At 42.1% G+C, this 26,443-nt stretch overlaps 1 protein-coding gene across 15 annotated transcripts in view; it reads left to right on the top strand.

Moving 5' to 3' along the window:
* DPYD (dihydropyrimidine dehydrogenase) overlaps positions 1–26,443 on the top strand; it is a 612,292-nt gene that overhangs the window by 355,297 nt on the left and 230,552 nt on the right. For all 15 annotated transcript variants that reach the window (XM_065555590.1, XM_065555591.1, XM_065555592.1 and 12 more), the window contains 2 exons: positions 5,039–5,223; positions 16,692–16,907. In XM_065555590.1, the coding sequence (XP_065411662.1) occupies positions 5,039–5,223; positions 16,692–16,907 (401 nt within the window). The remainder of the gene's footprint in view (positions 1–5,038; positions 5,224–16,691; positions 16,908–26,443) is intronic.

Raw genomic sequence — 26,443 nt, 5'->3', positions numbered from 1 at the left:
TAACAGCATGCTTCTATATGTTCTTTGGTAATGTCTGGGTTTGGTTTACTGCATGGACCTATGCATGTTTTGGCAATGCAGGCAGTTAACAGCATACAGTATGTGATCCAACTGCTCCTCTACACTAGGTAGATTCATAATGTTCAGCCTGTGAGGTTGCATGCTTTTTTATTTTACCCCATTATAGTTCTAGGTGGAGGGTAAGAATTTTTTAAGTGAGGAAGGGGATTATGTAAATTGGCAATATTGCAAATGAGCAGAGCAAAATGTAGAATCCAACATATTGCTAAATCTCTAAATCCAAACCTAAAACTACAGGTGGTTTTGGTTTTGACTTTGGAAAGATAAAACCTGACTGAGGTTTTGCCAATCCAAAATACACCCACTTAGGCCCATCTCAAGTAAAAACACAACACATATTTGACATTTTGCTATAAATACTGAGAAATATTCTTGTCATATGCTAGCAGGTTTCTCTTTTACATATATGACAGCACAGCTACATCAGTTTAATTGACCTTGGCAATCTGCATCTGCTAGTGATATGTCCCTGAGGAACACTGCAGTTTTAAACTGCATTTTATTGCAGAAACTTGGGTGTCACAATATAGTTAAAGCTATATAAAAATAACTCATTTTGATACATGGCTTCAAGATTTGCTACAAGTATTTATCTGAAAATATTTCTTCATTATAAATCTACATTAAAATGTCTTTCTATTTATAAAGAAGCTAATTCAAAAGTTAAAGTAGGAAAATAATACACAGTTTAAAATGTATTGTATTGAGAACGATGACTTTTAATAGATGGTGGTGAGATGATCTTAGGTTTTGTTATTTGTATTCATGTCCCATTTGTACTGTTCCATGCAGTACAAAAAGTAGTGTGTTGTTCTGTGCATTTCACCTCCTGTTTTATGTACAATCTATCCATCTGCTGTGTGTGTGTGTGTATATATGTTTATATTCTATTTTGTAACAAATAAGAGAACTGACGATCTCTTTTCTGCAATAATGTTCCATAAGATAAGAGGAGAAAATAGTTGCTTTGTGTTTTAACAGCATATATTTTCCCCATGTAATTTACACTTTGGGGGGGAGAGGGTGTCTGATTCACTCTTGCATTACTCCAGATATCCATCAGTGTAAATCCACTGAAATTGCGATGGCATAAAACTGGACTAACATAGTGGTGAATCAGGCACTTGGGCTTTCCATTCTGTAGTTAACATTGTAACACTCCTATTTTAAATTTTTATTTTTCAGTCATCTCCAGGCACACTTTCCTGACCTCTTCTCCCAAAGCAGGCGGTCAGTCATTGATACCATTTTGTGGGTGTTTTAAGAAGTTTTTTTGTGATAGTATTCCTGCTTTTTCTAAACTAAAAAGAGGAGCGGATGGAGATTTATAGTCTGAGAAGGAAGGATAGTGCAGTGGTGAGAGTTCTAGCCAGAATCTTGGGAGACCAGGGTTCAATTTGCTCCTCCACCACGAACTTCCAGTGTGTTCTAGGCCAACTCTCTTTATTCCTCATTCCCCATTTGTACAATGGGTATAATTGTACCTCAAAGGGGTATTGTGAGAATAAATACATTAAAGATTATGGAAAAAAGATTGGGAGGTTTCAGGTGACACTTTGATAATGGGGGCCTGTAGACGTCCCGGGGAGGGGCTCGTCCCTCACGGGGGCGGCTGGGAGCCAGGCCGAGGCGGGGAGCAGTTCAGTCTTGCGTGCCCAGGCCTAGGTCGGGCGGGCAGCCAACCGTAGTACAGGGCTCAGGCCCTCAGGCAGGGGCTGAGCAACAAACAGTAAGTTCAGGGGCTCAGGCCCTCAGGCAGGGAGTGAGCAAACAGACAATAAGTTCAGGGGCTCAGGCCCTCAGGCAGGGAGTGAGCAAACAGACAATAAGTTCAGGGGCTCAGGCCCTCAGGCAGGGAGGAGGAGAGACTGCCACCCGGCGTGGGGTGGCAGGGGGGAACACAGGCCCACCCACTCCACTGTGTTCCAGCCCGGGGCCCTATCAGCAGCAGTCCGCTGCTTCTGGGTCAGTGGGGATCCTGACCGCAACACACTGACATGGGTTCAGGGTCGGCTATCCCCAGGCCACTTCCCATCTCCTCCTCCATGGGTACCTGTGCGTCCTGAGCTTCGTCCGCCGTGTCCCAGGTCATGGCTCCTCAGGGCAGCGAGCGCTGGGTAGGTCGGGCGGCTCCTCCGGATCCTCGGTGAGGGGAAGTTCAGTCCGCTCCTCAGGATACCGGGCTCGGGGCAGGCGCGGCCAGTCCTCCTCAGGACACCGGGCTCGGGGCAGGCGCGGCCAGTCTTCCTCAGGATACCGGGCTCGGGGCAGGCACGGTGCAGCAGGAGCTTGGGCACCAGCGTCTGCCCTCTCCCGCGGTTGGGCCGCAACTGAGTGCTGGGGCCGGGCCTTTATACTTCCTGTCCCCCCCCTTGACTTCTGGGGGGCGGTGACAAGCGGTGACTCCGCCCACTCTGGTGGCTGTTCTGGCTCGTCCCTCATGGGGGCGGCTGGGAGCCAGGCCGCCTCACTACAGGGCCATATAGGTGTCTAAAATAGACAGAGTAAACAAAACAGCATGCTAAAAATTCCTAGAGTAATGTGGGAAATTCTGCAGTTTTGAAATCTAGTTTGCTTGGAATGGAAATGAAAACAAAGAATTTCAAAAGTTCCCACACAACAAAATTCCTGAAAAAATTGTTTGGAGTCAATGAAAAATTTCATTTTGATTTTGACTTGCTATTTTTAAAAATTTTATATTTATAAAAATAAAAAAATTCAATCCAAAAACTCATTCTGAAATGAAAAATTGAAACATTTTATTCTGAAAATGTTGAGTGAGGGTTTCTTAAAAAAAATACAGAAGCAAAATTTTGTCAAAATCATCATATTCCCCAGGGAAGTTTCAGTTTAAATGAAACAGTTTTTTCAGGTGGAAAAACATTTTGTCTCAAAATTTTCTACAATAATTGACTAATAATTAACTTTCTAAAAGTGGCAGAGGGTCATTTCTGTTGTGAGGGAAAACTCTCTTGATCTTTGGTGTGTATAAATATTGAAGATCTGAAGAAACTGTTACAAGGACAAATGTGGAAAATCATTCTTTTTCAGTTCTAAACTTCAAAAATGCCACCCATCTGCCTCAACAGGTGGGGGAACATGAGGGGGCTGATGGTGAAAGGGGACAGTCTCAGCAGCAAGGAAGGGAGACACTTGCTGAGAGATACCAGGTAGCTCCTCCCCACCCTTGGAATCTCTAGCATTGATTGGACAGTAGGGGAGAGGGGTGCTGATTCTCCAGCATTCCCTAGCTCCCAGAATTTAACCTGGGGTGAGAGCCCTGTGGATCCTCTTTCAGCTTCATTTCAGCAGCCCACACTACTCACATCCTGACAAATGCCGTGATCACCAGGAGCGCCGCCAGCTTTTTTGCCACTTTAGGCGGCGGAAGATCCCATCCCCGAAATGCCGCCCCTGACAGAGGCAGCGGAAGATCCCGCCCCCGAAATACCAACGACGACCGGGGCGGCCAAAGATCTGGCCGCCGCGGTCGCCGCCCCCCAAATGTTAGCGCCTGACGGTCGCCTAATGGGTTGCGCTGGCCCTGGTGATCACCTGTTTCGGGGTCAGGAACTATTTTTTTCTCCTATGGGCCAATTGGCAGAGAACCAGGGTGTTTTTTCACCATCCTTGAAGTACCTTCAAGACATGGTGGGTTAAGCAGGTTTGCACTTAGTACCTAACTGAGGTACTTGGTTGAGTTGTTAATGTTTTGCTACTTGAGGCTGGTTTCCCATGCAGTTAAAAGGATAAAATTAATGGTTCCCAGAAGTAAAATACTGGGATATTGGTGATGGGCTTTGGGCTCATGAGAGCTTGTGGGCCAAGGTCAGGTCAGACCTTTTGGCCCTCATGGGCTGAAGTCCCCACCCTTCTGCACGCTCTGTCTCTCATGGGGCGGGGGGGAGAGAGGATAGTAGGACTCAGAGCAAGCTGAGTCCTGGAGGGTAGGCTGAGGAGAGTCTACCCCAAGTTATGGGTTATGTGGTAAGAGCCCGGTAACCTCCACACTGGAACCAATTAAATGTCTGGTATAGGAAGCTCTGGGTAATGGGCGGGTAGTACCCCTCCCCTGTGTTTAAGCTTAATAAAAGTTGCAGCCTGCCACTTAAAATTCATCCATATGTCTGTCGTCATTTCATTGCATGCCTGGATCGAGGAGACATGACTCAAAGGCTGGGAGGGCAACAACTTTGAAAACTACCAAGTGTATATGTTTGTTGTCCTGGGAAGTAGAAAAGTATTTTGGATATGATATGGATGAGTGGGTAGACAAATGAGAATGAGATGAATGGATGATGCTAGGATAAAAGAAGGTGAGAATGCCCCTTGTTCACCAATGGTGACTAGGGCAGGATTTTCAAAAGTTCAGAACATTAGCCTAACTTTGCACCCATTGATATTAATGGTAAAACTCCCAATGACGTCAATGGTAGGTGAGGAAAGCTGGTGCTGAGTATTCTTGTAAATCTCAATATTAAGTCTGTGCAGGATTTGTAGTTCGTGCTCAGGAAGTGATCAATAGAGTGGCAGAGTCAGTTTGTTCCTTCTGGTTTGGGCACAATCGACACCACCTCTTTCTTCACTTCATGATACTCCTGTACAATTACCTCTTGCATATACCTAGCTTAGCAGACACATGAGAAATGGTTTCTATTGTGACACTTGTTGCATATTCATTCCATGTGCTAAACATTGGACCTTTGCATGTGAATCCCCATAGTAAATACACTTCTGGATTAACTCTACTGGAAATCAAGGTAGAAACACAGTCATACAGACTGTAAGAATGGTTCCCATTTCTGGCATAAGTGGCCAACATTTGAAAACAATGTTTTATTTCTTACTTTTATCATTGTCTATATAAAGTGGATTGTAGCAACAATTGCTTAGTAAATCTGTTAAACTATCTCCAGATCATCTACTTAGTATCTTTTTATCTTTCACTTAAATACAGTAAAAGAAGCCATGAATCCTATCCAGTTTAATAGATGGGGTCTTCCTGAAGTGGATCCAGAGACCATGCAAACCAGTGAACTGTGGGTTTTTGCCGGTGGTGACATTGGAGGTTTAGCTAACACTACAGTGGAAGCAGTGAACGATGGAAAACAAGCTTCCTGGTATATGCACAGATACATACAGGTGGGTCTTTAAAAGTAGTTTTCCTTTCCAGCTGCAACTTTATATCCGTTTTCACACACACATTTATTGGCTTGCTTTTTTTCTGGTTATTGAAATAATTGCCATGGATTTCTAGAATTAAATATGTAGGTTTTGAATAATGGTCAGCTAGATACTCTGGAGATTGGTGCATTACAAATCTGTTAGATCAGTGATTCTCAAACTTATTTGATCGAGCCCCCCTTCTTTGTGGCTGTAATAGTTTACACCTTCCCCTCCCGCCACACAAGTAAATATACTGACAAAAAAAAGAATCAACATTCAACACTCACTAAATATTAAAAACAGTAAAGCATTGATTCAAACAGAGCCAGTGATCCATTGTAATAAGAGCAAATGCAAAACTGCGATCATGGTCAATTCTTACAATTAAATGTGCACACCATGTCGTAGCAAATGGATTAATGTACAGGTGGCAACGACTTTGTATAATGCTATGTAAGCTTAACAGAAATCTGTCAAAATGCACAGCGCCATCTGAGGACCTGACATGTCTGGAGGAGTCAGCTTTGATAGTAATTCATTGCTGTGGGTAAAATGTATGCAGTAATTTTTTTCCCCTAAAGCGTCTCCTCCCCCCCCCCCCCAAGAATACATTGTGTGCCCCCAGAGGGGCCTGCTTCTCAGTTTGATAGCCTCTGGATTAGATAATTAAAATTATAAATGTATAATAACAAAAATGGCTTTGGTACATTGAAACTAGATTTTTTTTTTAAATGTGTAAATCTTAACAACATTCTTCTCTCCAACTCAGAGTTCCACCAAGGTCTCTGGTCTGTTATGGCTTCTTCCACAATATTCAGTATATGCAGAAATATGATTTAGGTAATGGGGGGCGGGAAGCCCATCAATATTAAATAGAACCTCTGAACAGCACAGAAAGTATAAATTAAATATGGTCCCTGTTGTTACCTGGGAAAGATACTATTATTTATAGAGTGCAAGTGTATCAATGCTTGACAAAACATGCGCACATGCACACACAGAAACAATGGATTGCAGTCCAGCTCCGACAAATCTGATAATGGGGCCACATGAGCAAGGCAAATACAAAACCTAATTCATGGAGAAAAACAGTGCAAAGAAGTGGGGTTTAATGGGTTTAAACTTGAGCAACCAGGTGACTAAGCATTTCCCCTTTGCGTGCTGTAGAGCTGATACGGAGTGAGAGCTGTGAACTGCTCTTCTCTCCCCCCTGGTTTAATGTAAAAACAGGCATAATGAGCAAGCTATCGTCTTAGATCAGGTGCAGAGGGACCATAGGAGACCAGAGTCCTTGGCCTTTGTGTGGAAAGGCAGCTGATAAAAACATGTTTGTAGTATGAAGAATTCTTTGGAACAAACAGAAGAAAATGTTTCCCAAGAAAAATGGATTTGAACAACTGAAGTAGTAGTAGGGTGACCAGACAGCAAGTGTGAAAAATCAGGACAGGTGGTGTGTGTGTGGGGGGGGGTAATAGAAACCTATATAAGAAAAAGACCCAAAAATCGGGACTGTCCCTATAAAATCGGGACATCTGGTCACCCTAAGTAGTAGCAGTGCATTCCTTTGTCCCCCACCCCTTATGAGATACTGTGTGTGCGCAGAATCATATTGTTTTAGTCTGATGTGGCTTCATAAAAATACTGTGTGGCTCAAAACTTGTTTTCACTATCAGTACATATTTTTCTCACTTATTCTGAAGCAGTGTTTGTAATCTGTATTTTTAAACCCCATCCAAATACTTAGTGTTAAACATTCTAAGCTTTGATGTGTGAGTACATTTGTTTTGGCATCTCTGTGACCCTAGTGGGAGTATCTCCTCTCTCTCTATCCAAATTCCCTCTCCAACTTCTCATGAAAACATGCATCACTCAAAGCATCTCTTATAATTGCATTTCCGTCAATGGACATTTTTTCTTCCTCTAAAACATTCAGTATATTGAAATATACTGAGCATTTTAAAGGCAGTCTGAAAAGTTGTGGCCTGAGAATTTAGAATTTTAAATCAAACAGACTTGATATTAGAGGGCTTCAGTTACCCTTTGCAGGTTTTGAGGCAGCTTATTCGACCTTACAGTCTCACCAGGAAGCTAATGGGAAAGCCTCACAGCAATCTTCACAGGAAAGTTTCCAAATGTCAAGTGTCATCTTTCCAGCTGCTAGATGAATGGGTAGCCAAGAGGCATTTATTTGGATGTACGGTCCCTGTAAAATCTGGCTGCTGTGGTGGGGAAGACTATAATTTGGCAGTTACTTTACCAATATTTGCATCAGTTGCAATCTTAGTAACAGGATGAGGGACTTCATTTTTAGGGGAGTTGTGATTTAGAGCCAGATCACAATGCTTTAGCATTTATACGCCTAACACATGGCTCTGTGTGTGGGTACACATATATACATATGTAAAGTGTTCCTCAATTTTGAACTAACTGTTGAATCCTCCCCTGCTTTAGATAAAAATACCCTCATGAAATAGATTGACTTTCTCTCACCTACAGGATTGTAAAGCTGACAATTTCTTCACAGTCTTAGTGTTTGATTTAATAAAAAGGCTCATTTTAGGTTTCAGCTGTTCTGTGTATCTATTTGTATTTATAAAAAATAATTGCCCGTTTCCCAAGCCACTGACTGTACTAGCACCAGTAAAAATATAACTAGCATGCAGTCCACGCTTGGCAGCATCAAAAGACCAATCCAAACAATTTTAGACCACAATAAAAAGTGAAATTAAAAAACAGCATCCCAGTTAATTGCTTGTCGTTTCCTTTAAACAGCACACTCCTCACATCTCAGCCTAGTTCAGGCAAAAGGCTGAGCAAACAGATGGGCTTTACATGTGCCCTGAAGCTCAAATCATTCAAACTCTGGCATGCATTCAAGAGAAGTGTGAGTTCCAGAGTCAAGGGCTTTCTAAAGGGAATGCCTTATGTTCAAAACTAGGAATTATTTACAGAAGCATTTTGGCTGATCTCACACTGGACGTTCTCCATCAGTAACAGACCAAACATTCCTTGCTTCTCAGCATTCTTCCACCAGCTTGAAAAGCACAGGCTTGGCTGAACTCTGTATCTTTATGGCCTCTGTAAACAAGACCAGCCAAAACCTAACTGAGGATGGAAGTACTTTTGTCCCTTCCTGGTCTGACGGTTCCATTAGAACTTTCCTATACATTCTAAATAGAATCAATGTAATTCAAAGATAGAGGAAGATAAAGATCCACGTAGAAGCAACCCAATTCACCGGCTGCCCACTACTCAGACTATTTCCTGAGGTCTACATTTTGTTTGTTATGCCGTGACTATGTAATGGTTTCCGTGCTTAATTTTGCTAATTTATTTAGGGCTTGTCTATACTTAAAGCACTGCAGCGGGTTAGTGAAAACACTACCTCCACCGACAGGAGAGCTGCTCCTGTCAGCATAGGTACTCCACCTCCCAGGAGGCGGTAGCTCTGTCAATGGAAGAAGCCCTCACGTCAACATAGCGCTGTCTAGGAACTAGGTTGGTATGACTGCGTTGTTCAGGGGGGTGGATTTTCCACATCCCTGAGTGATGTAGTTATACTGATATAAGTTTGTATTGTAGACCAGGGTAATGTAATAGTTCAGCCCTTTGCCCAACTTAAAGACTAGCAGCATTGGGTGCTATTCCCTATATAACCTCTGTTCCTATCCTTGAGGCAGAAGAAGTAGTCTCTCTGCAAGGCACATGGAGCAGGAGTGGTTTGTTGTTTTGCATTACCTAGTGCCTCAGTATTTTAATGTCTCAGTCTTGCCCTCAGTGCCCTGTGCAGGTCGCAATTCTTACGGTGTTCTCCCCTCCCACTTTGCTTGGCCAATTGCACCAGCCTTGAAGCTGCATTTGTCATCTGCTCACTCTCCCATTTCTCTGTCTCTTTCCACGCCACCCCTTACACATGGAATGCCTTTCCTGCATCTGTCTGCCAAGTCACCATCCTCTCCTTATTCAAATCCCCCCTAAAGATTCACTCTTCTGGCATTGTTTACAATTAGTCTGTAGTTACTAATAAGTATTTTTAAAATCTGTTTTCCTTCCTCTGAGCCACTCAGTGTGTCCTGTGTCCTCTGTCTACCTGTTAGAGCAGACTGTAAGCTATTTTGTGCACTTAATACATAATAGTGGGCCAGATCTTCAGCTGATGTAAATTGCAGTTCCTTGAGGATCTGGCCCAATATCATTTTAAGGGCACTGATATTGTACTACTTAAAGCAGATGCCCCCCCCCCCCCTACACACACACACACTTTCCCATGCGATAAATAAATAATGTGAATTTTATATCTAGTGAGCCTGGACTGTATTTCTTTTATGAAGACTGGCCATTTCCTCAGGCTTGTCTTTGAAGCTGTTGGCCATGCTGGCTGCCTTCTATTCAGGCTAAATGAGGGAACAATTAAATGCCCCCTTTGTTTAATGTTAGCCGAAACATTGGAAAACACTGCCCTAGGGACTAAAATGTCACCTCCCAAAGACTAGACAGTATGCAAAAAGAAGGTAGCCGGTGAGTTATTTGATTTTAGCTGCATGTATGCGAGAGTCAGAAACAACCAGGAAGCAGGTAGAAAGAAGCAGAAAGGCAAGGAGATAGTTAGAAAAGCACTGGAAGTGTGGCCCTGAGAGAGAGCTTTTTCAGTGGTGCTGGCTCAAAAGAGGCTTAGACTGTGAGCGAAAAACCTCCTGTTATTAATTTCTGGGGTGTTTAGGAAAATAAGACTTTGTACGTACTTTGTAAATAAATAAGATTGCAATGAAGAAATACCTGACTCCATCATCAATTTCTCCTTCTAAACCAGGGGTTCTCAAACTGGGGGTCGCGACCCATCAGGGGGTTGCAAAGTTATTACATGGGGGGTCGCGAGCTGTCAGCCTCCACCCTCAAACCACACTTTTCCTCCAGCATTTATAATGGTGTTAAATATATAAAAATGTGTTTTTAATTTATAAGGGGGGTCGCACTCAGAGGCTTCCTATGTGAAAGGGGTCAGCAGTACAAAAGTTTGAGAACTACTGTTCTAAAGTAAACAATCCCCAACACCTCAAATATTGGGTAACCGGTTGAGTCAAAAGGGGTAACAGTATGGTGTTAATTCATATCTCTGAGATATAGGACTTCTCCTATTGTGCTTCAACAAATATGTAATTTTAGAATGAATAAGTGCATATTTACAAAGCCTATTCAAGTTCCTTAAAGGATCCACAGGCAGGGGATAATACACTGCAATTCAGTACAATTTTTTAATTTGAATAGTGCCTTTCATACAAAATGCTTTGGTGACTGATTGTAAATAATAGAATTACACAGCTAAATAATAGAAAAGAGAGTGAGTACGGGCAAGGAAGAATAGACAGGTTTTCAGATGAGATTTTAAATGAGCGAGTCAATGAAGTGGAAAGATGCAGGAAAATCATTCAAGGCTGCAGAGGAGAAGGCTCTCAGTAAAAGAATGATGTTGATGAAACTTAGCATTTTTTAGTGCTCTGTGTGTTGAAGGCATTGCATAGACATTGATTATATACGATAATACCATGAGGTAGGTGGTCAAGTAGTTATCTACAGTTAGGGAAACAGACAGAGACAGATGAAATTACTTGCTCAAGGCCACACAGCGAATCAGTGTGCAAGTTTTAAAATGCAGGATCTCCCTGTCTCCCAGTCCTGTGCTCTTCACTACAGAGCACACTGTCTCTGCAGGAGTATCCAGATCAGAAGAAAGAAGACCACTGCATGCAAAATGTTTGTGGATTTTGGCATGCTTTTCAAAGAACTATGGAGACATGGTAACCAGGAATCTGAATTCCCACAATTATAGACTCAACTGGTTGACAACAAATTAGAGAAGAATCTGGCAAGAATTTTTTATCATCTTTTTCTAAAATCGGGGAAAGAATGATTATAAATAAACTTTGCCTACATGTTTTCTTTTACTGTGTGTCAGGTCAATCATCATTATAAAGCTTATTTTTTCCTATTAGGAACCTATATAGCATTTTAATTGGACTTAGTAAATTTAGTTCCTTTATGAGCATTGTGCTGAACAGAGAGGTTGTGAAAAGCAAAACAAACATAAAAAAAGGGAAAAAGGAAGTGTGACAAGAGGAGGGGAAGATAAATCTGCAAGGAAGCATTGCTACCGACTGTTTAACCCTCGGCCTCATCTTACAGCAGTGCATATTTTGTCATTTTGATTTACTCCCCTGGATTCCCTAATTCTTGTCACCACCTATGCCAGCCTCTTGGGATGAAAGACCCATTTTGGACACCTCGTTGGGCCAGCGATCATCAGAGATGTGGAAGTGTAGTATCAGGCTGTTGGAGATATTCAGGCTGTAAAAGTGGTTTCCAAACCACTATGACAAAACAGACAGCAGTGACCCTCATTAACAGGGAGTGGGGCACCAGGAGTAGGCAGCTTCTGGTGGAGTCAATGCATTTTTGCATCTAGGTGGAGTCACATCTTTTTTCTCTCTCAAGGCAGTTTACCAAGGGTGTAGAGAGAGTGCAGACTCCTAATGTCAGGGGAAAAGGTCTATGCCTGGAGGTGTTTCAGTGGATGTCTGGAAACCCTGGTGATCAACTAGTTTGCAGGCCAGCATGCAGCAAAGCTTTCATGTTCTTACATGGGCACATTCAATCTGCGTGTCCCAAATTCCTTTCAATAGAAGTTTTTTTTATCTTGCACAAGCCAAGTTTTATTTATACAAAATCACAGAAAGCACATTTGCCGCCTTTAGCTAAGATTCATTTGAAACAAAATTCATTTCATGTGGCAGTGGAAGTAGCTTTTGAAGATTAGGTCATCGAGCCAGGAAACAGACACAGGATGACATGGCTTAAGCAACTAATCAAATACTGAATTTTGAATACCGAATATTTTCAGGCATACCAGGATTGAGCAGTTTATGAGCAGTCCACAGGCTGAAATGTATTTACATACCACAATTGAACAATTTTGAATAATCAAAAAATTAATAAATAACTGCAGTCTGCTTGCAGAAAGGAAAAGAAGCATAAGTTTACTATGCACCACCCTTTACTCAGAGCAGATAGTTACATCACAGTCTAGGCTTGAATACAGTGCTTGTTTTCAACTGTTTGCCTGACTCTTCCAATACCACCACTTCCCATTAACTCCTTTGTTTTCTTTCCACACTGTACTATGTATGGTTTATATTCTAAGCTCCTGTCCTTCACTTTGCACCAGAAATGGTGCCAGTTGAGAATGAACATCTTGTCCAGTAAAAACTACACTGAGAACACAGGCCACCTAACATCTAGACAACGGTAATAAATTTCTGTCACTCCTGACCTACACCAGATTTCAGCCTGTGACTTTGGGGTGAAAGGTTTTGTATCCTAATACCAAATTTCTGAGCTGTCCATTATTTTTTTAAATTAATAACAGAAAGGAAAAATAGCAGCTGGTTACTCAGATATTGAAATATTAGGTCACAATAGTACCTTGAAGTCACGGCCCTGAGTTTGGGGCAGTGGAACTCTGGAGTTCCCCAGCAGGTGCTCTGCTAAGCATTATGACTCAGGTAGACATGTTGCCTCTCAGGGTATGTCTACACTGCAATTAAAAACCCATGGCTAGCCCATGCCAGCTGAATCAGCTATGTGCGGCTCAGGCTATGGGGATGTTTAATTGCAGTATAGATGTTTGGGCTCTGTTTGGCACCCGGGCTCTAGGACTCTATAGGGAATGGTGTCCCTAGCCTCTGTTCGCCAGAAGCTGGGAATGGACAGGGAATGGATCACTTGATGATTACCTGTTCTGTTCATTCCCTCTGAGGCACCTGGCATTGGCCACTATCGGAAGACAGGATACTGGGCTAGATAGACCTTTGGCCTGACCCAGTATGGCCGTTCTTATGTTCTTATGTAGGGTGGGAGGGTCCCAGAGATTGAGCTGCAGCCCAAGCTTGAAAGCCTTCACTGCAATTAAACAGCCCCTTATCCTGAGCCCTGCAAGACCAAGTCAGCTGGGACAGGCCAGCCACAGGCTTCTTATTGCGGTGTAGACATATCCCAGAACTCTGGGGAGCATTATATCTAGAATGCACTGAGTGGCTTGTATGGAAGGGAATGGTTCAGTAATTACATTTTCCTCCATACTCTTGCTGTCTTTGGTATGGCTAGCAATGTAAAGGTCACTACCCAGAAAACAGTCATTGCATCAGGGAAATTTGGTCCCAAATGGCTGGAATCTGATGAAATCAACTTTTCTCAAGCAAATTTTGCCATTTTGGATAATATCCACAGCTCCAAATTTTCTGTTGGCATAGCTCCATTAACTTCAGTTGCATTACACCAGCCAGGAGTCTGGCCCAACATGCCATTTCTGGATTTGGACCTCGGAAGAAAATACGAAGAGTCAGATGATTTGATTCCTGCTTCTTAAATTTGGGAGGAAGGGAGTAGATTTTGAGATTCTGCATCAAGACTTTCTTTAATTAAAGCCCCTGAAAAACCTATAGTAGTTCTCATGCCCTCCTCAGCCCTTTAATAACATGCATAAGAGAAAAATGGAGTAAATAAGCTCTTTAAAAACAAAACAAAGGGCAGCAACACAAGGGTTGGAAGATTTTACAGAGTATTTAGAGTATCATCTCCATCCTTACATAAGAGAGGTGTTGTTTTTTTGTTTGGTTGGGTTTTTTTTGTGCTTCTCAGGAGTTGAAAACCCCTCCACATCCCTCCCCCGACTTTACTGACTCAAGTTCAAGGTTTTTAGGGTATATCTGCACTGCAATTAGACACCTGCAGCTGCCCCATGCCAGCTGACTCAGGCTTTCCGGACTCAGGATAAGGGGCTGTTTAATTGCAGTGTAGACATTCAGTCTCAGGCTGCAGCCTGAGTTCTGGGACTCTCCCACCTCAGGTCCTAGAGCCTGGGCTGCAGCCTGAGCCCAAACATCTACACCACAATTAAACAACCCCTTAGCCTCAGCCTCATGAGCCCAAGTTAGCTGACATAAGCCAGTCACCGGTTTTTAATTGCAGTGTAGATATACCCTCAGTGACACAGATCTTAATTCCATCCATCATGAACTAGATAGGATTCTGCTCAGTGTCCATTCATGCAACTCCTTCACTTGCCAGTTATTTAGGGTGTTTCTTCTCCAAAGGCAGAGGCCAATGCCTGCTCAGTACATTTGCCATGCTTAAGAGCAAGAGAACACACCTGTAATGATCTAGGCATTGTGAAGCAAAGCCACTGATCTGGTCAGTTCTTAATGATTGCTGTACTGTAACAACACCTTCCAAGTGATTATGGATAATCAAATACTTCCATTATTTGTAAATGAACATTATTTACTTGATAGTCAAAAGCCAGCTATGTTAGGGTTGATTGAATCAGTTCTGGGGAATCAAATGTGCAATGAATCCATGTGCAAAAATGCCTTATAATTTTTTATTGATGCATTCATATGTATATTTCCTCTTTTTTTAAAAAAAATCAAGTGGCTAAGATATCTTTAAAACTGTTAGGAAACATAACTACAATATTTATATTGTTTGCTCTTCTTTGGTCCAGTTCCTAGCTACCAATCCAGAATTAGGGGCTTATTCTGACACCCTTACAATACTCACATCGAGTAGTACTTTACTACAGTACTCCTGTCAGATATGCCTCATACACACCATAAAAAAGAATGTGTAGGAGCTTGGATGAACACTGAGCCAGTGATGGCAGGTTGCTAAGTGATACTGCACGTGGAGCACTTTCACTCTATGATTACTGGAGTCTTCCCTCTTTAGTGTATCTAAGCAACCGTTGTATCTTATGATACAGTTAATCCCAATATTGAAGCACTTGTTCGTGTGAATAGTCCTAGTGGTTCTAAAGAAGACCTCTTTCCATGAGTATAGGTTGCAGCATTGAGTCCCAGATACCCTAACCACCTCAGAGGTTGATGGGGTATCAACTGATGTTGGTTGTCATTTTTGAAATGGTATATTAACTCTTCTACCCCAGGGTGTTTAAAAATATGAGAACATTAATAATTAAAATGCAAATAATGTGTAGCTGCTAGAAACAAGATTTACACCAGTTTTTTTTAAATAGAGATCTACCGTATATACTTGTTCATAAGCCGAATTGTTTTAGTAAAAAAGGGAAGTACCAGAGAAGGGGGTCGGCTTATGAATGGGTATAGAGAGGGAGAGGTGGGACACAGCCCCTCCCCCCAACAGAGAGAGCAAGGAGAGGCAGCACAGCCAGAAGGGAAGAGGCAGGGCCAGAGTCTCTCCGCTTCTGGCCACGCTGCTCTCCCCCCAGCCTCTGAAGCAGCTGCAGCTCTGGGGCTGGCAGGCTGCAGCCACGCCACTCGGCCCAGCCCCCCAGAGCAGGCTGTGGCCACGCCACCGGAGCATGCTGCGGCCATCCTGCCCAGCCTGCCAGAGCAGCTCCAGCCAGGTCAGAGACATCCTCCCCTGGCCCTCCCAAGCTAAAGTGGGAAGGGATGGGATGGGGAGAGTGTGGGGGTCCAGGGCTGGGATGGGGTCATGTGGGGCTTCTCCCCCCCAAAAAAAATTTCCCCACCAGTTGCTGTCCCGGTCCATCAGGGTAAGCCGTTGGTGCGCCGGGACACTTTGTTTACTTAGGTTTACCTCCGTGCCTGTGGATGCTCGAGGTAAACAAACCATCTCGGCCCGCCAGCGGCTTATCCTGATGGCCCGGGTGCGGTAGTTTGCTGACCCCTGAATTATAGGGTCGGCTTATGAATGGGTTATAAAAAATTTCCATTTTTACTTATCCATCTTGGGGGGGTAGGCTTATAAACGAACCCGCTTATGATTGAGTATATGGTATTTTAAAATTGCTGGGAAGCAAAGATTTTACTTATGAAAGAAAATAAATGTAGGTGTAAGACTGAGGCCTCAATTCTGCAAAGACTTGCTCACATTTAATTCATAGACTGTGAATTGTTACACTGACTTCAATTAAACTTTAAGGGGCATAAATCTTTGAAGCATTGTGATCTATAGTAGAATACTCACTTGCTCAGTCCCATTGCATACCTTTGGAGTTCCTTTAGTCAATACTACAATGTCTAGGCTTCACAAGGCTTAGTTAACCATGGCCTTGGAACATTAACTCAGAGTGTCTTTGATAAAACTGTATGTATGCTTGTTTCATTGTAACTGTTGTTTTAACAAAGTTATTTTATTTAATTGGTTGTATTTCAGAGTAATACACTGAAATAATATTTCAGCATCAACACCATGTTCCCTTTTAAAATGAAGATGTTTGATGTATGACTTTTTGCCCATGGCCAGCTAAATGTTTTAGTCAGTTTTCATCAGTTTGCAAGCATAAAATATTAGAATATTTTAAGTGTCTGAGTGATTTTTTCCCTCATGCTAACAAGAAATTATATAAAATTCAGATGACAAAAATATTTGTATATTTGTTTTTACAGTCTTTATACGGTGCTGCAGTTTCTACTACTCCAGAATTACCTCTCTTCTATACTCCTATTGATTTGGTAGACATCAGTGTAGAAGTGGCTGGACTGAAGTTTCCAAATCCCTTTGGTCTTGCCAGTGCAACTCCAACTACTAGTTCCTCAATGATTCGAAGAGCATTTGAAGCAGGATGGGGATTTGCTCTGACCAAAACATTCTCCCTCGATAAGGTAAGGAAATATTTTAAGGCGTATGTAATTTCATGGTATGTTCTAGTCATGATCAAAATGTTTTGAGAATATAAATAAGTATTAGATCCAGTCAACTAAAAAGCTTTTAGGAGTCTATTAATATTCTACCTACTTTTCTACTATTACTACTCAGTTATTTGCTTCTGGTAGTACCCATTGAGTGCTAGGTGCTGTAGAGCAGTGCTTCTCAAAACCGGTTCGCCGCTTGTTCAGGGAAAGCCCCTGGTGATCCGGGCTGGTTTGTTTACCTGCCCTGTTCACAAGTTCGGCTGATCGTGGCTCCCACTGGCCGCGGTTTGCCGCTTCAGGCCAATGGGGGCTGCGGGAAGGGCGGCCAGCACATCCCTTGGCCCGCGCCGCTTCCCGCAGCCCCCATTGGCCTGGAGCCACGATCGGCCGAACCTGTGGACGGGGCAGGTAAACAAACCGGCCCAGACCGGCAGGGCTTTCCCTGAACAAGCGGCGGACCGGCTTTGAGAAGCACTGCTGTAGAATCCAAACAAGGTACAGCCTTCATTCCAAAGCATTCTCAGTCTAAAAGAGACAAAATGAACAGATAGACCAAGTATAGCAGGAGAGTGTTCTGATTGCTTAATAAAGGGGGAGGTTGGCCTCCTTTTGATAAAACAATGTTTGATAACTATTTGTTTCCATTTTGCTGATAATACATAGACTATCTCCATTTAACCCTCAGCCTTACCATTACTAATCAGCTAGTTTCTTTTAGGAATCATAATGGAAATGGGTCTTCAGGCAGGATTTGAATTGAACAGCTCACAAAGACCTTTCCACATGTAAGGGCTATCAGGATGAAGTCAAAGAAATGATTGTGTGAGCAATGGATTTATGTATCTATGTAGCTGTTGGAATCATAGGGGAGTTTAGGAATGGTAGCAATATAAGATAAGACAGAAAGATAGGGAAGAGCAGGGCTTTACTGAAGGCCTGGAATGCAAGGACAAGAAGCTTGAATATGAAGCAGTAGGAGAGCAGAAGCTAGTGTAAGACAAGGTCAGAGTAATGGCCAAGGAAGATGATCTTAATGGCAGTATTTTGTACATATTGGGAGTGGGTACCATGTGTGTTAGGCCAAGAGAAGGAGGAGGTTGTAGCAATCAAGATGGGAAACTGAGGGACTGAGCAAGAATTTTAACTGTAAACACTGAAAGAAAAATACAAATCTTAGAAATGTTTTGGAGGAAGAGGCAACACATTTTGGACATGGCTTGACTGTGTGGGAAAAGGAAGAGGGAGGAGTCAAATATGAGCCCCAAGTTGCAGGTCTCAGTAGTATGGAGCATGGGTGTGGTATTGAAAAACAACAGAGAATAGGATGGACTTGAAAAGAGCTTGGAGGAAAGATAAGGAGCTCAGCTTTGGCCATGTTAAGTTTCCTGTGGCAGTGAGATGATGTCAGTGAGGCAGCTGAGATGCAGAATTGGATGGATGGGGACATATCAAGAGGAAAGAGTCAAATTTGTGAGGCATCTCTGTAGAGATGGTAGTTGAAGTCATATGAGTGAATGAGTTTATCCAGAGAGAGTGTAAAGTGAGAAGAGAAAGGGAGCAGTGAGAGTGTCCTACCATGCTTCATTACAAAATATGTGTAGCCAAAATTTGATCTCAGTCATACAACCAGTATGAAGTAACTCCATAGAAGTCATTGCTACTTTGGATTTATACCTAAGTAATGGAAATCCAGAACTGGCTCATAGAGTACAACACATGTAGAATTTTTTCTTATTGAAACATTTTAAGGGAAGAGGTTTAATTGAAGCATACCTTGTCATCAGTGTTTGCACAGAACTCCCTGTTAATTTCAGTTAATTCAGTGCCTAAGTTGATGGGAGGATCCAGCCAATACTGAGAATTGTTTATTAATCAGATACACCTACAGCCATGTTACCTTGCACTATATCAGATCTCATAAGTTAAGCAGGTGTGAGCTAGGTTAGTATTTGGGTAGGCTTCTTTGGAGGAACACACGTTACAGGAAGTAGTGTTGGCCTTTCACTGGCACTTTTGTCAGATTCAGTACTGAACCAGTGATTTATCATGGGGCTCCTGTAGTCGTTGTGCTGCTAGAGGTGAGGCTTTTGCTTGATGTCTTTCAGATCAGATGTTCAGTAAAACCAAGGTTCTGAAGTAGTCATTGAAGATCCCATGGTATTATTTTAATATAAGAGAAAAGGAGGTTGAGCAAAGTGCCCTTGACTTATTCAAACTTGGATTATTAGAATCTGCCTAGGTAAATTTCCCTGGAAGTCTTAGTTTGATATAGTATTATTCATTTCTGGCCCTAAGCTCTGGAGTAGCATTGCTGTGTGCTATAGAACAATTGTCATGTCCCACCCAAGAGCTGGCTGAAGTGATTTTTATACCATTATATCTTTTACAATACCTCCCAGAGGTGTTGAGCCTTAATGTTTGTGATGTGCTTTGAGATACAGAGATGTTAGGTGCAAAAAGAAATGCAATTGTTTCTATTTATGTAAACAACAAAATGTTAATGCTGTTAAACTACTAAAATATTTCAAATAGGAAGACAAGTTCAACAGTTCTTATTTCAACAATGAGTAGTACACAGAGATTCAGTCTGTTTAACACTTGAACAAATAATCAGAGTTTAGTCTGGAATAATATAGGTCAGTATAATGTACAATTGTCTTTGATCTGTTTGTTTAGTTAGCTTCTGATTACACTGATATAAATCCTGTGCAATGTTCAGAAGGGAACTGGAGACTCTTGGCCTGTAGAACAAGTGTAAGTGGAGGTTATGTGTGGGCACAAGTAAAACTGTGTGTCACTCCTCTGCATGGAGTAGAAGACTCAGACTTGACTTTGTGCACCAATTTACTTACGCTCATACATGTTGGGTAATAGGGGGTTTGCTGGTGGGAGAGTGTTGGCATGTCCAAGAAGACATGAGCTTAAGCATTATCTTCAAAAAACAAATGAAATCAGCTTTACCTGGCATTTACATACAATGCTGTGCACCTGCCCTATGCAAGCTCAACCCTCTAATGTTCATTTTTATATCCAGTAAAGGTAAGTCAACACTGGAATAAAAAACCCGTGGCACAGCCACAACTGGCCCTGCTCAATTGACTCAGGCTTGAGGGGCTCAGGCTGCAAGGCGTCACACTTAGACATTCAGGTTCGGGCTGGAGCACAGGCTCTGGGACCCTCCCGTCTTGCACAGTTCCACGGCTTGGGCTCCAGCCTGAGCACGAACATTTACGTCGCAATTTTACAGCCCCACAGCCGGAGCCTCATGAGCCTGAGTCAGCTGATCCAGGCCAGCCATGGGTGTTCAATTGTTGTTTGGACACAAACTCAAGAGCCAAGCATAAAATAACTTCTGGGGCTACGGAGAGTTCTGCAGCAGCAGAAATGGTTCCCTCTTGCAAAATCTATGTACCTCTTAGTAGTGACTATATAATGCAATTCCAGCATCACGTGGCTGCCAGTGACTTCCCCTGTATCAGAGATATAGTCTGTGTGCCAGCACCTGGGAATGACAATGGTGTCCTTTGGTACTTTATTAAAAATGGGTGAGGTGAGGCAGATTCCCAAGTTGGCAACTGTTATGGAGTGCAATCAGAGAGAAGAGCAGGGTGACAGTGAGAGAGATGGAAAAAGAGTACAGTTGCATCTGAAGCCGTAGCCCCAGAAGGAGGGAAAAGGCAGGAGCCAAGATGAAGATTTGTGGCACTTGGAAGGCAAGGGCCTCAATTTACGTAAGCTTTACTTCCTCTGCAAGCAGCTCATCGACTCACCAGCATGGAGTGCTGCTTCTTTTTTTCCTTTTGGTTTGACTTTGTGCAGAAGGCCAGTATGTCTCTAGACAGGTTGCACCAATGAATGTGGCCCTCCAAGCCTTGGGCAGTCCAGAAGAATGGGTGTAAATTTTTTTTGGCCAGAATTCCATTCTAGAACACCAGGGCAGCCACTCCTACAACCAGTGGGAGCCATCCAAGGTTTCTGTATCCCCTCTTACCCAAGGATTTTTGGACAGCAGATCTGCAGACATGGTGCCACAGATAACATAAGAACATAAGAAAGGCCATACTGGGTCAGACCAAAGGTCCATCTAGCCCAGTATCCTGTCTACCGACAGTGGCCAATGCCAGGTGCCCCAGAGGGAGTGAACCTAACAGGTAATGATCAAGTGGTCTCTCTCCTGCCATCCATCTCCACCCTCTGACAAACAGAGTCTAGGGACACCATTCCTTACCCATCGTGGCTAATAGCCATTAATAGACTTAACCTCCATGAATTTATCCAGTTCTCTTTTAAACACTGTTATAGTCCTAGCCTTCACAACCTCCTCAGATAAAGAGTTCCACAAGTTGACTGTGCGCTGTGTGAAGAAGAACTTCCTTTTATTTGTTTTAAACCTGCTGCCTATGAATTTCCTTTGGTGACCCCTAGTTCTTATATTATGGGAATAAGTAAATAACTTTTCCTTATCTACTTTCTCCACATGCGTCTGTTCCTCAAAACCAAGAGCTGCTCTTGCCTCTCCCCTACAGTACCCCATGTGCCACAGAAAGCAGCAGCACTACTCCGTGTCATGTAGTATTAGGTCTCTCCCCAAACATTGCCCCACCCCCCGTACAGCAGAGCCATCGTAGTTCCACTGTGCCTAGGGCCTTCTGTTTGTGGTGTATAGGATTCAGTCCTATGTGCATCATGACATGTGTTCTTGTGCAGTATTGCATTATAATTGTAACATACAGGCAATCTAATGTAAGTCATATCTGAAATTCTCTCAGAACATTTATATGCTTAAATAGATGCTACGGTAAATATTTTAGGAGGTACATGTTATTACAGTGTAAAACAGGTGTTAATTATAAACTATTGGATTGTGATATATACATATATGTATATAAATGTAAAATTCATTGATGTTTACAAAATCAAAGTACGGTATATCTGTGAATATCTGTACTAATGAATATCAAGTAGCTCTGATCTTTTAAAGAAACAGGGATCACTAATTCTAAAGCAGATTCTCACTGGGCAAGGAAAACAACAGAGAACAAATATGCCCTATTAATCACACTCTCTTCCTTGTCCAGCTATACTGAAAGAAGGACAGGAGACACTTGATATGGATTTAATCAGGCCTCAACTTTATTATTACATGTCTGAGACTGCTTGGCAGATAAAAGTGTACAGTGCAGGTAAACCCTGTTTATCTTGTAATTACCCTAGCTGGGGGTGGGCTTCCACCAGCTCCCCCTCTTTTTTCCATCCAGGTCCCTCCAGCTAATCCATTGCCGGGACCTTACCATCCATCCCCCCTCATAGGAGGGGTAAGGTGGGCTATAAGATGGGAGGGGGTTCAACCATAGGAGCTCCCAACCCCACACCATTCCATTCCTTTAACCAGCACCTCCTTTTTAAGTCCTTTACCTGGCTATTTATCTGGTCACTGGATGCCTTCCCTATGGAGTACCTGCACTGGACATCCGCCCCACACTTACCAAATAAGTTGCGACATATGTCCTACCACCTTTTGTGCTCACCATAATAAGTGTTCCCTAACACCCCCTGTGGGGAAGGCGAAAGAACCCCACTCCACCAAAGCCAATATGGTGGTGAGGGAAAAATTCCTTCCCAGCCCCGCTAAAAAGGAGCGACTAGCACAGTGCCCCCAGCAGGTTCAAACCAGTAGTGCAAGTAAAACCCATGTCTTACCGGCACAGGAGGAGAAGGAGGGCACCAACTAAGGGGTGTACATGACCTCCCCACGTGACCCTCCATATGACTCTTCACTACCCCACCCCCAGTCAGGGGCCCCCACGCTCTTCCCGTCCCCTCTCTGCATCCATCCCATGTTACCCAGGGCGGAGGTGAGGGACTCTGTCCTCCTCCTGCTGCACTGGAGACAGGGCTGGGGGGGGGGGGGCAGTACAGCTGCCAGAGGAGCTGCCAGCATTCTGCTCCTTTCCCTGCTGCCCCTCCCAATGGGGAAAGGAGCAGAACCCCCAGCCCTCTCCTCCGGCCGGGCTGTTGCTGTTTCTTTCTGGCCTACTTGCACTGCTGGTTCAAACTCACCTGATAATCACACCTCAAGGGGAAGGAGGGTGAGTGCTGCCTTGACTGCACTACTGTCTTCCTCCGGGAAGCCTGCACAACGCCCCCTCGTGCTTTCAGTATAGCGTGGTCGTTCTCTTCTCTTTCCCCTAAATTTCCTTTCCTCCCTAAGGTCTGGCTGAAATACTATTTTTGTCTTATTCAGAGCTTCTGTGCTTCAAAGTTACTGTGTATAAATTCTGTTGGTAAAAAGTTAGAGGAAAAAGGTGGAGGGAAGAAGATAAAATAAAGTCCACATAAAGAATTCAGTTACTAATAAACCTATTTAAAATACATTTACCTATATTCATATACCAATCATTACTACTTTCAGAACCATTTCTGAAAAGCAGATAGCTACCTGCAATGGGAGAAATCTCTTAGCTTAATTAAAAAGAGTATCATCTGGTGATAATTCTTAATAAGTCTTGATATACTGGAGGGCTTTTTTTTCTATCTGGATATTGCACCATACATAGAAATGGAATTTCTCTTAAATCAAAATCTATAGTCAGAAAATTTATAGAAGACTATTCTTTAATTATTTTTTTTAATGAAAAGTTGAGACATCTACTGTTCTGTCTACATTAGAGTTCATTTTTAATATATTCTGTTGAAGAGTTTGTATCAAAATTTGTAATTTTTTTAAACTATGGATTCAGTTGTTGGGGTGGTTTCCTCACTTCACTGTATAACTAAAGGAGCAAGAGAAAAAAACAGAAGTGGAATGGCAGAATGTTCGCTTTGATTTTTAGATGCTTCCTTCACTTGTAAAAATTTAATTCTGATTAATCAGAGACATCTGTCTTTACTCTGTTGTGACATGCATTGATTTGTGATGCTGTCACTTTCAATAACCTAGAAGCAGTTGCCTTTATTAGGAGTACCAGCAGAAATAAATGTGTAGACTGACTTCATTCTAAACCTCCAATATTTTTTCACTTTGTATGCTGCAAGTTGCATTGCCAGTTTTAAAAACAGACTAATGATTAAAAGTGAATTAAATTTCAACTAAAACATTATATTGCAAGAAAATTTTTATTCATCAATTTATATCTGTACAATACATAGTAATAGATTCTACAATATATTTTCACAAACCATATCTAAATGAAGGATATTGTATATTGTGCATTAATTTGACCCAAAAGTACTATATTTCTGCATGCTGTTATTACACACACTGATTCATGCTTCAGCTAGCTGAGTATGTGTACATTTGTACTCCATGTACCTCTCTTTATAATTATAGGTGGTAAAATTGTATTAGAGTGACATATTGTTTTCCATAACATTAGTATTTCACTGAAGTGAACCTGTGTTAAAAACATATATATATTTTTGAATGATATTACAACACAGTAATTTAGATTAAAGTAGTTATATGTAAGGTGCCAAGCCAAAAAACTATTTAAGGTGTATTAAAATGCAGAACCTTGACATTTGAAATTCTGATGTTCTTAATATGACAAAGGTTATTCTGTGGAGTTTTGCTATAATATGAAATATTAATATTTCACAATACAGTTTTGATGAAGTACAATTTACCTAGCTTGCATATGATAAAGAAATTAAATGCTTACCAAGGGAGTTCAGCGAGAATTAGAGCCCTGCCTGAACATCTGCTTGAAATTTTATTATCCTGTCCTACTGACAGCATCCCTCCCTCATTGTTTTTCTAGATTGACAGCTGAATATTGCATTGATTTCTACAGCAAATATGTTTAGGTGAACTATGTTTCTTTTTTTAGGAATTTAGAACATGCTTTTGATTTTCATCCTATAATTTTTTTATATGCTCTTGACATTTGTAGATGCCAGATTGAGGTCTAGTATGCTGTAGCGAAGATAGACCATTGACTTGCTGCGAAATGCCAGTTGATATCTCAGTAAACAGAAATATTACTATTCTTTATTGTGTGGCCTGTATGGGCTTTCTTTGGGGAGACAAATGATCAGATTGTTAATGTCAAATATAAAAAAGATGGTTTGGCTTTCTACTAAATAACATCAAGGACAACTTTTATTAACTACATTCTTGAACAAAAAACCCCCAGCATTTTACTGGATTTCTTAGCACACATAGCTTGCCTCTGACTTGAATTATTTATTGTTTTACAAATGCTCAAATGATTCTGAAAATATAAACTGTGAATTTGAGAATAGTTGCAATGAGGAATATTGCATTCTATGGCCGACTGATTTTTAGATTTAGATTTTTAAAGTATAGCAAAGATTAACAAATGAAATAAAAATTATCCTGGGGACATAAAATAATATGCAATTATTATTAAACAACTCACTGTGTCTAAAAGATTCTATTTAACTTGTATATTTAAATAGAGAAATGTTACTCAGTTACAAAGAGAAGACGTTCATGCTGAAAATCTGAGCAAAAGGCAGGAAAAAATGTCTTTCGCATAATCTTTCAGTAGCTCATTTCCCTGGTAGGATAGTTTAAGGGTCAAATTCTCTGCTGTGCCTGGCAGAGTTTACAGTAACATAGAGGCTTGCTTTTTAAGGCATGTTAGATGCAGTTCTCAACTCTGACAACTTTAACTGCCCCAAAGATCATAGTGCCAGCTAAGGAATGCCAGAGTGCTCTGCATTCTGGCTAGTGCCACACCCTCTCCCCCCTACCCCTCTTACATCAGGGGTTGCTGGGCATGGCAGAAAGGCCAGCTATGTCACTTCTAGGCCCATTGGGATGTAGCCTATCTCTTGCATACCTGTAGCAGCACAATGGAAGTAGAGGGACCAGGGAATCTATCTGTGAATATTTAGTGTATTGGGTATTTAAAAAGGAGGAGGACCTAAATTCATCCCTGGTGTAACTCAACTGAAGGCTTCCTCCTACTGAGGTGCAAGTATTGATCCTACTCCTTGAAGTCAATGGAAGGGGGGTGACTAGAGCCCCATGTTTTTAAGGATAATTTTTACCTTTAATGAGTCAGATTATATTGTCTACCATTTTGAAGCGCTGAAGATAGTGGAATATGTTTGTAAAAAATCAGAATTCAGAAGTCCTTTAAAGAAAAGAAAAATCCCCATTTGTAGAATGGATTTCTCATGGTGGCATTTACAGTTTTATGAACCCAAATAGCCACATCCTGGTGATTTTGAAATATTTTGCAATTGCTGGACAATGGGATGCACACAGCACAAAACCCACAGAGAGGAACTCTGCTATTCCCATAGGAAGATGCACAACTCCATGACAACTCTGCAATGGAACACAAAGTGGGATGTGGCATGTCAGGGCTGAGGTCAGTAAATCTGCACACATCATAGCTCCACAAGGTCAGATTCCTACAAGGAGTGGGATGCCAGGCTGCATACCATATTTACCTTCCCACACACCCCCCACCAACCTACTGAACCTGAAGTAGCTGCCTAAGCCGGTATGCTGGTTACTGTAAACTGGGGAC

This window comes from Chrysemys picta, chromosome 8, assembly GCF_011386835.1.
Source record: "Chrysemys picta bellii isolate R12L10 chromosome 8, ASM1138683v2, whole genome shotgun sequence".
NCBI classification, from domain to species: domain Eukaryota; kingdom Metazoa; phylum Chordata; order Testudines; family Emydidae; genus Chrysemys; species Chrysemys picta.
The sequence above is the reverse complement of the archived record's forward strand: the minus strand, read 5'-3'. Positions and strand labels throughout refer to the sequence as shown.